Source organism: Taudactylus pleione, unplaced genomic scaffold (genome assembly GCF_031769625.1).
Source record: "Taudactylus pleione unplaced genomic scaffold, aTauple2 ptg001724l, whole genome shotgun sequence".
Taxonomy (NCBI): Eukaryota; Metazoa; Chordata; class Amphibia; order Anura; family Myobatrachidae; genus Taudactylus; species Taudactylus pleione.
Window position 1 is genome coordinate 353,071 of NW_028286121.1, and position 16,944 is coordinate 370,014.

The following is a 16,944-nucleotide window of genomic DNA, read 5'->3' on the forward strand; positions in this document are numbered from 1 at the left end:
GAGCCTGTCCCTCCCCCTGCAGGGTGACACAGACAGAAGGGAGCTATGAGCCTGTCCCTCCCCCTGCAGGGTGACACAGACAGAAGGGAGCTATGAGCCTGTCCCTCCCCCTGCAGAGTGACACAGACAGAAGGGAGCTATGAGCCTGTCCCTCCCCCTGCAGGGTGACACAGACAGAAGGGAGCTATGAGCCTGTGCCTCCCCCTGCAGGGTGACACAGTGACACAGACAGAAGGGAGCTTTGAGCCTGTCCCTCCCCCTGCAGGGTGACACAGACAGAAGGGAGCTATGAGCCTGTCCCTCCCCCTGCAGGGTGACACAGACAGAAGGGAGCTATGAGCCTGTCCCTCCCCATACAGGGTGACACAGACAGAAGGGAGCTATGAGCCTGTCCCTCCCCCTGCAGGGTGACACAGACAGAAGGGAGCTATGAGCCTGTCCCTCCTCCTGCAGGGTGACACAGACAGAAGGGAGCTATGAGCCTGTCCCTCCCCCTGCAGGGTGACACAGACAGAAGGGAGCTATGAGCCTGTCCCTCCCCATACAGGGTGACACAGACAGAAGGGAGCTATGAGCCTGTCCCTCCCCCTGCAGGGTGACACAGACAGAAGGGAGCTATGAGCCTGTCCCTCCCCCTGCAGGGTGACACAGACAGAAGGGAGCTATGAGCCTGTCCCTCCCCATACAGGGTGACACAGACAGAAGGGAGCTATGAGCCTGTCCCTCCCCCTGCAGGGTGACACAGACAGAAGGGAGATATGAGCCTGTCCCTCCCCCTACAGGGTGACACAGACAGAAGGGAGCTATGAGCCTGTCCCTCCCCCTGCAGGGTGACACAGACAGAAGGGAGCTATGAGCCTGTCCCTCCCCCTGCAGGGTGACACAGACAGAAGGGAGCTATGAGCCTGTCCCTCCTCCTGCAGGGTGACACAGACAGAAGGGAGCTATGAGCCTGCCCCTCCCCCTGCAGAGTGACACAGACAGAAGGGAGCTATGAGCCTGTCCCTCTCCCTGCAGGGTGACACAGACAGAAGGGAGCTATGAGCCTGTCCCTCCCCCTGCAGGGTGACACAGACAGAAGGGAGCTATGAGCCTGTCCCTCCCCCTGCAGGGTGACACAGACAGAAGGGAGCTATGAGCCTGTCCCTCCCCCTGCAGGGTGACACAGACAGAAGGGAGCTATGAGCCTGTCCCTCCCCCTGCAGGGTGACACAGACAGAAGGGAGCTATGAGCCTGTGCCTCCCCCTGCAGGGTGACACAGACAGAAGGGAGCTTTGAGCCTGTCCCTCCCCCTGCAGGGTGACACAGACAGAAGGGAGCTATGAGCCTGTCCCTCCCCCTGCAGGGTGACACAGACAGAAGGGAGCTATGAGCCTGTCCCTCCCCCTGCATGGTGACACAGACAGAAGGGAGCTATGAGCCTGTCCCTCCCCCTGCTGGGTGACACAGACAGAAGGGAGCTATGAGCCTGTCCCTCCCCCTGCAGGGTGACACAGACAGAAGGGAGCTATGAGCCTGTCCCTCCCCCTACAGGGTGACACAGACAGAAGGGAGCTATGAGCCTGTCCCTCCCCCTGCAGGGTGACACAGACAGAAGGGAGCTATGAGCCTGTGCCTCCCCCTGCAGGGTGACACAGTGACACAGACAGAAGGGAGCTTTGAGCCTGTCCCTCCCCCTGCAGGGTGACATAGACAGAAGGGAGCTATGAGCCTGTCCCTCCCCCTGCAGGGTGACACAGACAGAAGGGAGCTATGAGCCTGTCCCTCCCCCTGCAGGGTGACACAGACAGAAGGGAGCTATGAGCCTGTCCCTCCCCATACAGGGTGACACAGACAGAAGGGAGCTATGAGCCTGTCCCTCCCCCTGCAGGGTGACACAGACAGAAGGGAGCTATGAGCCTGTCCCTCCTCCTGCAGGGTGACACAGACAGAAGGGAGCTATGAGCCTGTCCCTCCCCCTGCAGGGTGACACAGACAGAAGGGAGCTATGAGCCTGTCCCTCCCCATACAGGGTGACACAGACAGAAGGGAGCTATGAGCCTGTCCCTCCCCCTGCAGGGTGACACAGACAGAAGGGAGCTATGAGCCTGTCCCTCCCCCTGCAGGGTGACACAGACAGAAGGGAGCTATGAGCCTGTCCCTCCCCATACAGGGTGACACAGACAGAAGGGAGCTATGAGCCTGTCCCTCCCCCTGCAGGGTGACACAGACAGAAGGGAGCTATGAGCCTGTCCCTCCCCATACAGGGTGACACAGACAGAAGGGAGCTATGAACCTGTCCCTCCCCCTGCAAGGTGACACAGACAGAAGGGAGCTATGAGCCTGTCCCTCCTCCTGCAGGGTGACACAGACAGAAGGGAGCTATGAGCCTGTCCCTCCCCCTGCAGGGTGACACAGACAGAAGGGAGCTATGAGCCTGCCCCTCCCCCTGCAGGGTGACACAGACAGAAGGGAGCTATGAGCCTGTCCCTCTCCCTGCAGGGTGACACAGACAGAAGGGAGCTATGAGCCTGTCCCTCCCCCTGCAGGGTGACACAGACAGAAGGGAGCTATGAGCCTGTCCCTCCCCCTGCAGGGTGACACAGACAGAAGGGAGCTATGAGCCTGTCCCTCCCCCTGCAGGGTGACACAGACAGAAGGGAGCTATGAGCCTGTGCCTCCCCCTGCAGGGTGACACAGACAGAAGGGAGCTATGAGCCTGTCCCTCCCCCTGCAGGGTGACACAGACAGACGGGAGCTATGAGCCTGTCCCTCCCCCTGCAGGGTGACAAAGTGACACAGACAGAAGGGAGCTATGAGCCTGTCTCTCCCCCTGCTGGGTGACACAGACAGAAGGGAGCTATGAGCCTGTCCCTCCTCCTGCAGGGTGACACAGATAGAAGGGAGCTATGAGCCTGTCCCTCCCCCTGCAGGGTGAGACAAACAGAAGGGAGCTATGAGCCTGTCCCTCCCCTTGCTGGGTGACACAGACAGAAGGGAGCTATGAGCCTGTCCCTCCCCCTGCAGGGTGACACAGTGACACAGACAGAAGGGAGCTATGAGCCTGTCCCTCCCCCTGCAGGGTGACACAGACAGAAGGGAGCTATGAGCCTGTCCCTCCCCCTGCTGGGTGACACAGACAGAAGGGAGCTATGAGCCTGTCCCTCCCCCTGCAGGGTGACACAGACAGAAGGGAGCTATGAGCCTGTCCCTCCCCCTGCAGGGTGACACAGACAGAAGGGAGCTATGAGCCTGTCCCTCCCCCTGCAGGGTGACACAGACAGAAGGGAGCTATGAGCCTGTCCCTCCCCCTGCAGGGTGACACAGACAGAAGGGAGCTATGACCCTGTCCCTCCCCCTGCAGGGTGACATAGACAGAAGGGAGCTATGAGCCTGTCCCTCCCCCTGCAGTGACACAGACAGAAGGGAGCTATGAGCCTGTCCCTCCCCCTGCAGGGTGACACAGACAGAAGGGAGCTATGAGCCTGTCCCTCCCCCTGCAGGGTGACACAGACAGAAGGGAGCTATGAGCCTGTCCCTCCCCCTGCAGGGTGACACAGACAGAAGGGAGCTATGAGCCTGTCCCTCCCCCTGCAGGGTGACACTGACAGAAGGGAGCTATGAGCCTGTCCCTCCCCCTGCAGGGTGACACAGACAGAAGGGAGCTATGAGCCTGTCCCTCCCCCTGCAGGGTGACTTAGACAGAAGGGAGCTATGAGCCTGTCCCTCCCCCTGCAGTGACACAGACAGAAGGGAGCTATGAGCCTGTCCCTCCCCCTGCAGGGTGACATAGACAGAAGGGGTCTATCTGCTCATTTTCCTGTAGGGTGACACCGCAAGTTCCCTGAGGATTCTAGTGCAATGCCTTCAGAGTGCTGTTACCTTGCGGTGGTCTTTTTTTGTGTCCCCCCTCTCTCTGTTACCTCTAGGCTATATTAGCTGCATTTAAATAAACAGCCTTAATTAAGTCTAATTAAAATGATGGAATCTGCACTTTAAGTGGCGGAACGCATTAAATCAGGGAGACGCGGAGGGTGGTGAGAGGATGGGGTGGAGAGGTTGCGCTGTCCTAGAGGTTCCAGACATAATACGTTCATCTCATCTCATCCTCTTTCAGCCGCGCTGTCTCCCTTCTGTCTGGACTGTCGGCTTTATTAAAGGATATCTTTCATAGTGACAGCTCAGTAACTCGCCGTCCCGCGGTGACAGGACCACGAGGCGGTCTCACCCGCTCTAACCCTCACCTTTAAAGAGCAATGTTAACCCTCTGCACCCCACAAGGGTCTCCCGCTCTGAAAGAACTCGCAGCGCTTCCCAGCAATCTGCAGAGACGCTGACTGCCCTGCCATTCCCACACCGGAGAACGCCGCGTTTCCGACAGCTCAGTACCTGCAAATATAGAGGAGTCTGGGTTTGGTACAGATGGAGAGAGTCCGGATTCTCTATCCCTCACTGAGGGTCTGCGGGGTGGAATAACTCCGTCCGGGCCTAGGAGAATGGGAGAGAGAGGGGTAAACGCAGGCAGCAAACACTCTATTCCCTGCGTCCCATTCAATAGCGGAGCTAAGGAAGCGTAAACTGTCAAGTTATATAGGATTACTCCCAAACATACATCAGTACGATGGTCAGGGAATACCGCTGTGTATAAACAGGGGTACAGGGAGCCATACTGGATGTGGTGACGGAAACCAGTTTATTTTTCCCACTGGTTCATTAAATTAAATCATCATGCGACAAAATCTGACACCAGTAACCCCTCGTACCCCCCTCCACCCTCACCCCATGCCATACACCCTGAGACTACTGGGACATCCTGAGAATCTGGCCTGTTGCTAATACTGGAAGGAGAAGATTTACAAGCTGCAGTATAAAAGATAATGGCCCTCATTCAGAGCCGCTCATAAGCGGCCGCTCGTTCGTTATGAGCGATGTTCGCTCATCTGCGCATGCGTACGGATTTTAATACGCATGCGCGAACCAGTCAGTGCGGCCGAAAATCGTTTGTTCGCAAAATAGCGAATGCCTGCTACTTTGAGTGACAGGAGGAGGCGTATGTGGGTGGTAACAGGGGAAGGCGCTTGAAAACGGGGAGTGGAGATCCGAACGCAGGCGTGCTTAAAGGTCAAAACGGAAGTTTTAAGGGAGTGCATAATTAATCCAGCAGCGTCATTGACCACGTCACTGGGTTATTTTTAACTCAGAACTGCTCGCAAAATAGTGGTTGAAAAAACCAACCACAAGAATAGCGAGCAGGTAATACGCTGTTCGATGTACTCGATTAATCTAATAGCGGACATGACGTAGGATGCGAGCGGACAGGGGGCGTATTTTTCAAATTTACGTGCGCATGTTTTGCTCGCTCGTTCAGACTTAGAGGCGTGAACAGACCGCAAAGTGCGAACGGTTCATTTGAATAGCTACCCCTTTTTAGAAACGAACGACCGCAAATAGCGAGCGGCTCTGAATGAGGGCCAATTATCCACAAAGTACCCACCCAGTGGCCAATAATAGTACTACACCACATTGGAGCCCAAGGATCTTATAAGATATCTCCTTTCTGCCAATGCTCCATGAAGGCTACTCCATTTACTACCACTGTGCCCTGTCCCTCTTCCCCTCTCTGCCATACCTCTGTTACCTGCTGTCATACTCTCCTTCCTCTCTGCCTTACTACCACTGTACCCTGTCCCTCTTCCCCTCTCTGCCATACCTCTGTTACCTGCTGTCACACTCTCCTTCCTCTCTGCCTTACTACCACTGTGACCTGTCCCTCTTCCCTTCTCTGCCATACCTCTGTTACCTGCTGTCACACTCTCCTTCCTCTCTGCCTTACTACCACTGTGCCCTGTCCCTCTTCCCTTCTCTGCCGTACCTCTGTTACCTGCTGTCATACTCTCCTTCCTCTCTGCCTTACTACCACTGTGCCCTGTCCCTCTTCCCTTCTCTGCCGTACCTCTGTTACCTGCTGTCATACTCTCCTTCCTCTTTGCCTTACTACCACTGTACCCTGTCCCCCTACCCTTCTCTGCCATACCTCTGTTACCTGCTGTCATACTCTCCTTCCTCTTTGCCTTACTACCACTGTGCCCTGTCCCTCTACCCTTCTCTGCCATACCTCTGTTACCTGCGGACATACTCTCCTTCCTCTCTGCCTTACTAACACTGTACCCTGTCCCTCTACCCTTCTCTGCCATACCTCTGTTACCTGCGGACATACTCTCCTTCCTCTCTGCCTTACTACCACTGTGCCCTGTCCCTCTTCCCTTCTCTGCCATACCTCTGTTACCTGCTGTCATACGCTCCTTCCTCTCTGCCTTACTACCACTGTGCCCTGTCCCTCTTCCCTTCTCTGCCATACCTCTGTTACCTGCTGTCATACTCTCCTTCCTCTCTGCCTTACTACCACTGTGCCCTGTCCCTCTTCCCTTCTCTGCCATACCTCTGTTACCTGCGGTCATACTCCCCTTCCTCTCTGCCTTACTACCACTGTGCCCTGTCCCTCTTCCCTTCTCTGCCGTACCTCTGTTACCTGCTGTCATACTCTCCTTCCTCTCTGCCTTACTACCACTGTACCCTGTCCCCCTACCCTTCTCTGCCGTACCTCTGTTACCTGCGGACATACTCTCCTTCCTCTCTGCCTTACTACCACTGTGCCCTGTCCCTCTTCCCTTCTCTGCCATACCTCTGTTACCTGCTGTCATCCGCTCCTTCCTCTCTGCCTTACTACCACTGTGCCCTGTCCCTCTTCCCTTCTCTGCCATACCTCTCTTACCTGCTGTCATACTCTCCTTCATCTCTGCCTTACTACCACTGTGCCCTGTCCCTCTTCCCTTCTCTGCCATACCTCTGTTACCTGCTCTCATACTCTCCTTCCTCTCTGCCTTACTACCACTGTACCCTGTCCCTCTTCCCCTCTCTGCCATACCTCTGTTACCTGCTGTCATACTCTCCTTCCTCTCTGCCTTACTACCACTGTACCCTGTCCTTCTTCCCTTCTCTGCCATACCTCTGTTACCTGCTGTCATACTCTCCTTCCTCTCTGCCTTACTATCACTGTGCCCTGTCCCTCTTCCCTTCTCTGCCATACCTCTGTTACCTGCTCTCATAGTATCCTTCCTCTCTGCCTTACTATCACTGTGCCCTGTACCTCTTCCCTTCTCTGCCATACCTCTGTTACCTGCTGTCATACTCTCCTTCCTCTCTGCCTTACTACCACTGTGCCCTGTCCCTCTTCCCTTCTCTGCCATACCTCTGTTACCTGCTGTCACACTCTCCTTCCTCTCTGCCTTACTACCACTGTGCCCTGTCCCTCTTCCCTTCTCTGCCGTACCTCTGTTACCTGCTGTCATACTCTCCTTCCTCTCTGCCTTACTACCACTGTGCCCTGTCCCTCTTCCCTTCTCTGCCGTACCTCTGTTACCTGCTGTCATACTCTCCTTCCTCTTTGCCTTACTACCACTGTACCCTGTCCCCCTACCCTTCTCTGCCATACCTCTGTTACCTGCTGTCATACTCTCCTTCCTCTTTGCCTTACTACCACTGTGCCCTGTCCCTCTACCCTTCTCTGCCATACCTCTGTTACCTGCGGACATACTCTCCTTCCTCTCTGCCTTACTAACACTGTACCCTGTCCCTCTACCCTTCTCTGCCATACCTCTGTTACCTGCGGACATACTCTCCTTCCTCTCTGCCTTACTACCACTGTGCCCTGTCCCTCTTCCCTTCTCTGCCATACCTCTGTTACCTGCTGTCATACGCTCCTTCCTCTCTGCCTTACTACCACTGTGCCCTGTCACTCTTCCCTTCTCTGCCATACCTCTGTTACCTGCTGTCATACTCTCCTTCCTCTCTGCCTTACTACCACTGTACCCTGTCCCTCTTCCCTTCTCTGCCATACCTCTGTTACCTGCTGTCATACTCTCCTTCCTCTCTGCCTTACTACCACTGTGCCCTGTCCCTCTTCCCTTCTCTGCCATACCTCTGTTACCTGCGGTCATACTCCCCTTCCTCTCTGCCTTACTACCACTGTGCCCTGTCCCTCTTCCCTTCTCTGCCGTACCTCTGTTACCTGCTGTCATACTCTCCTTCCTCTCTGCCTTACTACCACTGTACCCTGTCCCCCTACCCTTCTCTGCCGTACCTCTGTTACCTGCGGACATACTCTCCTTCCTCTCTGCCTTACTACCACTGTGCCCTGTCCCTCTTCCCTTCTCTGCCATACCTCTGTTACCTGCTGTCATCCGCTCCTTCCTCTCTGCCTTACTACCACTGTGCCCTGTCCCTCTTCCCTTCTCTGCCATACCTCTCTTACCTGCTGTCATACTCTCCTTCATCTCTGCCTTACTACCACTGTGCCCTGTCCCTCTTCCCTTCTCTGCCATACCTCTGTTACCTGCTGTCATACTCTCCTTCCTCTCTGCCTTACTACCACTGTGCCCTGTCCCTCTTCCCTTCTCTGCCACACCTCTGTTACCTGCTGTCATACTGTCCTTCCTCTCTGCCTTACTACCACTGTGCCCAGTCCCTCTTCCCTTCTCTGCCATACCTCTGTTACCTGCTGTCATACTCTCCTTCCTCTCTGCCATACTACCACTGTGCCCTGTCCCTCTTCCCTTCTCTGCCATACCTGTGTTACCTGCTGTCATACTCTCCTTCCTCTCTGCCTTACTACCACTGTGCCCTGTCCCTCTTCCCTTCTCTGCCATACCTCTGTTACCTGCTGTCATACTCACCTTCCTCTCTGCCTTACTACCACTGTACCCTGTCCATCTACCCTTCTCTGCCATACCTGTGTTACCTGCTGTCATACTCTCCTTCCTCTCTGCCTTACTATCACTGTGCCCTGTCCCTCTTCCCTTCTCTGCCATACCTCTGTTACCTGCTGTCATACTCTCCTTCCTCTCTGCCTTACTACCACTGTGCCCTGTCCCTCTTCCCCTCTCTGCCATACCTGTTACCTGCTGTCATACTCTCCTTCCTCTCTGCCTTACTATCACTGTGCCCTGTCCCTCTTCCCTTCTCTGCCATACCTCTGTTACCTGCTCTCATAGTCTCCTTCCTCTCTGCCTTACTACCACTGTGCCCTGTCCTCTTCCCTTCTCTGCCATACCTCTGTTACCTGCTATCATACTCTCCTTCCTCTCTGCCTAACTACCACTGTACCCTGTCCCTCTTCCCTTCTCTGCCATACCTCTGTTACCTGCTGTCATACTCTCCTTCCTCTCTGCCTTACTACCACTGTGCCCTGTCCCTCTTCCCTTCTCTGCCATACCTCTGTTACCTGCTGTCATACTCTCCTTCCTCTCTGCCTTACTACCACTGTACCCTGTCCCTCTTCCCTTCTCTGCCATACCTCTGTTACCTGCTGTCATACTCTCCTTCCTCTCTGCCTTACTACCACTGTGACCTGTCCCTCTTCCCTTCTCTGCCATACCTGTGTTACCTGCTCTCATACTCTCCTTCCTCTCTGCCTTACTAACACTGTACCCTGTCCCTCTTCCCTTCTCTGCCATACCTCTGTTACCTGCTGTCATACTCTCCTTCCTCTCTGCCTTACTAACACTGTACCCTGTCCCTCTTCCCTTCTCTGCCATACCTCTGTTACCTGCTGTCATACTCTCCTTCCTCTCTGCCTTACTAACACTGTACCCTGTCCCTCTTCCCTTCTCTGCCATACCTCTGTTACCTGCTGTCATACTCTCCTTCCTCTCTGCCTTACTACCACTGTGCACTGTCCCTCTTCACCTCTCTGCCATACCTCTGTTACCTGCGGTCATACTCCCCTTCCTCTCTGCCTTACTACCACTGTGCCCTGTCCCTCTTCCCTTCTCTGCCATACCTCTGTTATCTGCTGTCATACTCTCCTTCCTCTGTGCCTTACTACCACTGTGCCCTGTCCCTCTTCCGATCTCTGCCATACCTCTGTTACCTGCTGTCATACTCTCCTTCCTCTCTGCCTTACTACCACTGTACCCTGTCCCTCTTCCCTTGTCTGGCATACCTCTGTTACCTGCTGTCATACTCCCCTTCCTCTCTGCATTACTACCACTGTACCCTGTCCCTCTTCCCTTCTCTGCCATACCTCTGTTACCTGCTGTCATACTCTCCTTCCTCTCTGCCTTACTACCACTGTACCCTGTCCCTCTTCCCTTCTCTGCCATACCTGTTACCTGCAGCCATACTCTCCTTCCTCTCTGCCTTACTTCCACTGTGCCCTGTCTCTCTTCCCTTCTCTGCCATACCTCTGTTACCTGCTGTCATACTCTCCTTCCTCTCTGCCTTACTTCCACTGTGCCCTGTCCCTCTTCCCTTCTCTGCCATACCTGTTATCTGCAGCCATACTCTCCTTCCTCTCTGCCTTACTTCCACTGTGCCCTGTCTCTCTTCCCTTCTCTGCCATACCTGTTACCTGCTGTCATACTCTCCTCCCTCTCTGCCTTACTATCACTGTGCCCTGTCCCTCTTCCCTTCTCTGCCATACCTCTGTTACCTGCTCTCATAGTCTCCTTCCTCTCTGCCTTACTACCACTGTGCCCTGTCCCTCTTCCCTTCTCTGCCATACCTCTGTTACCTGCTGTCATACTCTCCTTCCTCTCTGCCTTACTACCACTGTGCCCTGTCCCTCTTCCCTTCTCTGCCATACCTCTGTTACCTGCTGTCATACTCTCCTTCCTCTCTGCCTTACTACCACTGTGCCCTGTCCCTCTTCCCGTCTCTGCCATACCTCTGTTACCTGCTGTCATACTCCCCTTCCTCTCTGCCTTACTACCACTGTGCCCTGTCCCTCTTCCCTTCTCTGCCATACCTCTGTTACCTGCTGTCATACTCTCCTTCCTCTCTGCCTTACTATCACTGTGCCCTGTCCCTCTTCCCTTCTCTGCCATACCTCTGTTACCTGCTCTCATAGTCTCCTTCCTCTCTGCCTTACTACCACTGTGCCCTGTCCCTCTTCCCTTCTCTGCCATACCTCTGTTACCTGCAGCCATACTCCCCTTCCTCTCTGCCTTACTACCACTGTGCCCTGTCTCTCTTCCCTTCTCTGCCATACCTGTTACCTGCTGTCATACTCTCCTCCCTCTCTGCCTTACTATCACTGTGCCCTGTCCCTCTTCCCTTCTCTGCCATACCTCTGTTACCTGCTGTCATACTCTCCTTCCTCTCTGCCTTACTACCACTGTACCCTGTCCCTCTTCCCTTCTCTGCCATACCTCTGTTACCTGCTCTCATAGTTTCCTTCCTCTCTGCCTTACTACCACTGTGCCCTGTCCCTCTTCCCTTCTCTGCCATACCTCTGTTACCTGCTGTCATACTCTCCTTCCTCTCTGCCTTACTACCACTGTGCCCTGTCCCTCTTCCCTTCTCTGCCATACCTCTGTTACCTGCTGTCATACTCCTGTTCCTCTCTGCCTTACTACCACTGTGCCCTGTCCCTCTTCCCTTCTCTGCCATACCTCTGTTACCTGCTGTGATACTCTCCTTCCTCTCTGCCTTACTACCACTGTATCCTGTCCCTCTTCCCTTCTCTGCCATACCTCTGTTACCTGCTGTCATACTCTCCTTCCTCTCTGCCTTACTACCACTGTACCCTGTCCCTCTTCCCTTCTCTGCCATACCTCTGTTACCTGCTGTCATACTCTCCTTCCTCTCTGCCTTACTATCACTGTGCCCTGTCCCTCTTCCCTTCTCTGCCATACCTCTGTTACCTGCTGTCATACTCTCCTTCCTCTCTGCCTTACTACCACTGTGCCCTGTCCCTCTTCCCTTCTCTGCCATACCTCTGTTACCTGCTGTCATACTCTCCTTCCTCTCTGCCTTACTACCACTGTGCCCTGTCCCTCTTCCCTTCTCTGCCATACCTCTGTTACCTGCTGTCATACTCTCCTTCCTCTCTGCCTTACTACCACTGTGCCCTGTCCCTCTACCCTTCTCTGCCATACCTCTGTTACCTGCTGTCATACTCTCCTTCCTCTCTTCCTTACTACCACTGTAACCTGTCCTTCTTCCCTTCTCTGCCATACCTCTGTTACCTGATGTGATACTCTCCTTCCTCTCTGCCTTACTACCACTGTACCCTGTCCCTCTTCCCTTCTCTGCCCCATACCTCTGTTACCTGCTGTCATACTGTCCTTCCTCTCTGCCTTACTACCACTGTACCCTGTTCCTCTACCCTTCTCTGCCATACCTCTGTTACCTGCTGTGATACTCTCCTTCCTCTCTGCCTTACTACCACTGTGCCCTGTCCCTCTTCCCTTCTCTGCCACACCTCTGTTACCTGCTGTCATACTCTCCTTCCTCTCTGCCTTACTACCACTGTACCCTGTCCCTCTTCCCTTCTCTGCCATACCTCTGTTACCTGCTGTCATACTCTCCTTCCTCTCTGCCTTACTACCACTGTGCCCTGTCCCTCTTCCCTTCTCTGCCATACCTCTGTTACCTGCTGTCATACTCTCCTTCCTCTCTGCCTTACTACCACTGTGCCCTGTCCCTCTACCCTTCTCTGCCATACCTCTGTTACCTGCTGTCATACTCTCCTTCCTCTCTTCCTTACTACCACTGTGCCCTGTCCCTCTACCCTTCTCTGCCATACCTCTGTTACCTGATGTGATACTCTCCTTCCTCTCTGCCTTACTACCACTGTACCCTGTCCCTCTTCCCTTCTCTGCCCCATACCTCTGTTACCTGCTGTCATACTGTCCTTCCTCTCTGCCTTACTACCACTGTACCCTGTTCCTCTACCCTTCTCTGCCATACCTCTGTTACCTGCTGTGATACTCTCCTTCCTCTCTGCCTTACTACCACTGTGCCCTGTCCCTCTTCCCTTCTCTGCCACACCTCTGTTACCTGCTGTCATACTCTCCTTCCTCTCTGCCTTACTACCACTGTACCCTGTCCCTCTTCCCTTCTCTGCCATACCTCTGTTACCTGCGGTCATACTCCCCTTCCTCTCTGCCTTACTACCACTGTGCCCTGTCCCTCTTCCCTTCTCTGCCATACCTCTGTTACCTGCGGTCATACTCTCCTTCCTCTCTGCCTTACTACCACTGTGCCCTGTCCCTCTTCCCTTCACTGCCATAACTCTTTTACCTGCTGTCATACTCTCTTTCCTCTCTGCCATACTACCACTGTACCCTGTCCCTCTTCCCTTCTCTGCCCCATACCTCTGTAACCTGCTGTCATACTGTCCTTCCTCTCTGCCTTACTACCACTGTACCCTGTCCCTCTTCCCTTCTCTGCCATACCTCTGTTACCTGCGGTCATACTCCCCTTCCTCTCTGCCTTACTACCACTGTGCCCTGTCCCTCTTCCCTTCTCTGCCATACCTCTGTTACCTGCGGTCATTCTCTCCTTCCTCTCTGCCTTACTACCACTGTGCCCTGTCCCTCATCCCTTCACTGCCATAACTCTTTTACCTGCTGTCATACTCTCCTTCCTCTCTGCCATACTACCACTGTACCCTGTCCCTCTTCCCTTCTCTGCCCCATACCTCTGTAACCTGCTGTCATACTGTCCTTCCTCTCTGCCTTACTACCACTGTGCCCTGTCCCTCTTCCCTTCTCTGCCATACCTTTGTTACCTGCTGTTATACTCTCCTTCCTCTCTGCCATACTACCACTGTACCCTGTTCCTCTTCCCTTCTCTGCCCCATACCTCTGTAACCTGCTGTCATACTGTCCTTCCTCTCTGCCTTACTACCACTGTGCCCTGTCCCTCTTCCCTTCTCTGCCATACCTCTGTTACCTGCTGTGATACTCTCCTTCCTCTCTGCCTTACTACCACTGTGCCCTGTCCCTCTTCCCTTCTCTGCCATTCCTCTGTTACCTGCTGTCATACTCTCCTTCCTCTCTGCCTTACTACCACTGTGCCCTGTCCCTCTTCCCCTCTGTGCCATACCTCTGTTACCTGCTGTCATACTCTCCTTCCTCTCTGCCTTACTACCACTGTGCCCTGTCCCTCTTCCCCTCTGTGCCATACCTCTGTTACCTGCAGCCATACTCTCCTTCCTCTCTGCCTTACTTCCACTGTGCCTTGTCTCTCTTCCCTTCTCTGCCATACCTGTTACCTGCTGTCATACTCTCCTTCCTCTCTGCCTTACTAACACTGTACCCTGTCACTCTTCCCTTCTCTGTCATACCTCTGTGACCTGCTCTCATAGTCTCCTTCCTCTCTGCCTTACTACCACTGTGCCCTGTCCCTCTTCCCTTCTCTGCCATACCTCTGTTACCTGCTGTCATACTCTCCTTCCTCTCTGCCTTACTAACACTGTACCCTGTCCCTCTTCCCCTCTCTGCCATACCTCTGTTACCTGCTCTCATAGTCTCATTCCTCTCTGCCTTACTACCACTGTGACCTGTCCCTCTTCCCTTCTCTGCCATACCTCTGTTACCTGCTGTCATACTCTCCTTCCTCTCTGCCTTACTAACACTGTACCCTGTCCCTCTTCCCCTCTCTGCCATACCTCTGTTACCTGCTCTCATAGTCTCCTTCCTCTCTGCCTTACTACCACTGTACCCTGTCCCCCTACCCTTCTCTGCCGTACCTCTGTTACCTGCGGACATACTCTCCTTCCTCTCTGCCTTACTACCACTGTGCCCTGTCCCTCTTCCCTTCTCTGCCATACCTCTGTTACCTGCTGTCATACGCTCCTTCCTCTCTGCCTTACTACCACTGTGCCCTGTCCCTCTTCCCTTCTCTGCCCCATACCTGTGTTACCTGCTGTCATACTCTCCTTCCTCTCTGCCTTACTACCACTGTGCCCTGTCCCTCTTCCCTTCTCTGCCATACCTCTGTTACCTGCTATCATACTCTCTTTCCTCTCTGCCTTACTATCACTGTGCCCTTTACCACTTCCCTTCTCTGCCCCATACCTCTGTTACCTGCTGTCATACTCTCCTTCCTCTCTGCCTTACTATCACTGTGCCCTGTACCACTTCCCTTCTCTGCCATACCTCTGTTACCTGCTATCATACTCTCCTTCCTCTCTGCCTAACTACCACTGTACCCTGTTCCCCTTCCCTTCTCTGCCATACCTCTGTTACCTGCTGTCATACTCTCCTTCCTCTCTGCCATACTACCACTGTGCCCTGTCCCTCTTCCCTTCTCTGCCATACCTGTGTTACCTGCTGTCATACTCTCCTTCCTCTCTGCCTTTACTACCACTGTGCCCTGTCCCTCTTCCCTTCTCTGCCATACCTCTGTTACCTGCTGTCATACTGTCCTTCCTCTCTGCCTTACTACCACTGTGCCCTGTCCCTCTTCCCTTCTCTGCCATACCTTTGTTACCTGCTATCATACTCTCCTTCCTCTCTGCCTTACTACCACTGTGCCCTGTCCCTCTTCCCTTCTCTGCCATACCTCTGTTACCTGCTGTGATACTCTCCTTCCTCTCTGCCTTACTACCACTGTACCCTGTCCCTCTTCCCTTCTCTGCCATTCCTCTGTTACCTGCTGTCATACTCTCCTTCCTCTCTGCCTTACTACCACTGCGCCCTGTCCCTCTTCCCCTCTGTGCCATACCTCTGTTACCTGCTGTCATACTCTCCTTCCTCTCTGCCTTACTACCACTGTGCCCTGTCCCTCTTCCCCTCTGTGCCATACCTCTGTTACCTGCGTCATACTCTCCTTCCTCTCTGCCTTACTACCACTGTGCCCTGTGCCTCTTCCCTTCTCTGCCATACCTCTGTTACCTGCTATCATACTCTCCTTCCTCTCTGCCTAACTACCACTGTACCCTGTCCCTCTTCCCTTCTCTGCCATACCTCTGTTACCTGCTGTCATACTCTCCTTCCTCTCTGCCTTAGTACCACTGTGCCCTGTCCCTCTTCCCTTCTCTGCCATACCTCTGTTACCTGCTGTCATACTCTCCTTCCTCTCTGCCTTACTAACACTGTACCCTGTCCCTCTTCCCTTCTCTGCCATACCTTTGTTACCTGCTGTCATACTCTCCTTCCTCTGTGCCTTACTACCACTGTGCCCTGTCCCTCTTCCGTTCTCTGCCATACCTCTGTTACCTGCTGTCATACTCTCCTTCCTCTCTGCCTTAGTACCACTGTGCCCTGTCCCTCTTCCCTTCTCTGCCATACCTCTGTTACCTGCTGTCATACTCTCCTTCCTCTCTGCCTTACTAACACTGTACCCTGTCCCTCTTCCCTTCTCTGCCATACCTTTGTTACCTGCTGTCATACTCTCCTTCCTCTGTGCCTTACTACCACTGTGCCCTGTCCCTCTTCCGTTCTCTGCCATACCTCTGTTACCTGCTGTCATACTCCCCTTCCTCTCTGCATTACTACCACTGTACCCTGTCCCTCTTCCCTTCGCTGCCATACCTCTGTTACCTGCTGTCATACTCTCCTTCCTCTCTGCCTTACTACCACTGTACCCTGTCCCTCTTCCCTTGTCTGGCATACCTCTGTTACCTGCTGTCATACTCCCCTTCCTCTCTGCATTACTACCACTGTACCCTGTCCCTCTTCCCTTCGCTGCCATACCTCTGTTACCTGCTGTCATACTCTCCTTCCTCTCTGCCTTACTACCACTGTACCCTGTCCCTCTTCCCTTCTCTGCCATACCTGTTACCTGCAGCCATACTCTCCTTCCTCTCTGCCTTACTACCACTGTACCCTATCCCTCTACCCTTCTCTGCCGTACCTCTGTTACTTGCTGTCATACTCTCCTTCCTCTCTGCCTTACTACCACTGTGCCCTGTCCCTCTTCCCTTCTCTGCCATACCTCTGATACCTGCTGTCATACTGTCCTTCCTCTCTGCCTTACTACCACTGTACCCTGTCCCTCTACCCTTCTCTGCCATACCTCTGTTACCTGCTGTGATACTCTCCTTCCTCTCTGCCTTACTACCACTGTGCCCTGTCCCTCTTCCCTTCTCTGCCATACCTCTGTTACCTGCAGCCATACTCTCCTTCCTCTCTGCCTTACTACCACTGTGCCCTGTCCCTCTTCCCTTCTCTGCC

The 16,944-nt window shown here is 54.1% G+C and overlaps 1 protein-coding gene across 1 annotated transcript in view; it reads right to left on the reverse strand.

Annotated features, from left to right (window-relative positions):
* The window catches only part of EFNB3 (ephrin B3), a 203,028-nt gene that overhangs the window by 12,588 nt on the left and 173,496 nt on the right, over positions 1 to 16,944 (reverse strand). Inside the window, exon 4 of the mRNA XM_088464642.1 lies at positions 4,370 to 4,468. Within this exon, the coding sequence (XP_088320768.1) occupies positions 4,370 to 4,468 (99 nt within the window). The remainder of the gene's footprint in view (positions 1 to 4,369; positions 4,469 to 16,944) is intronic.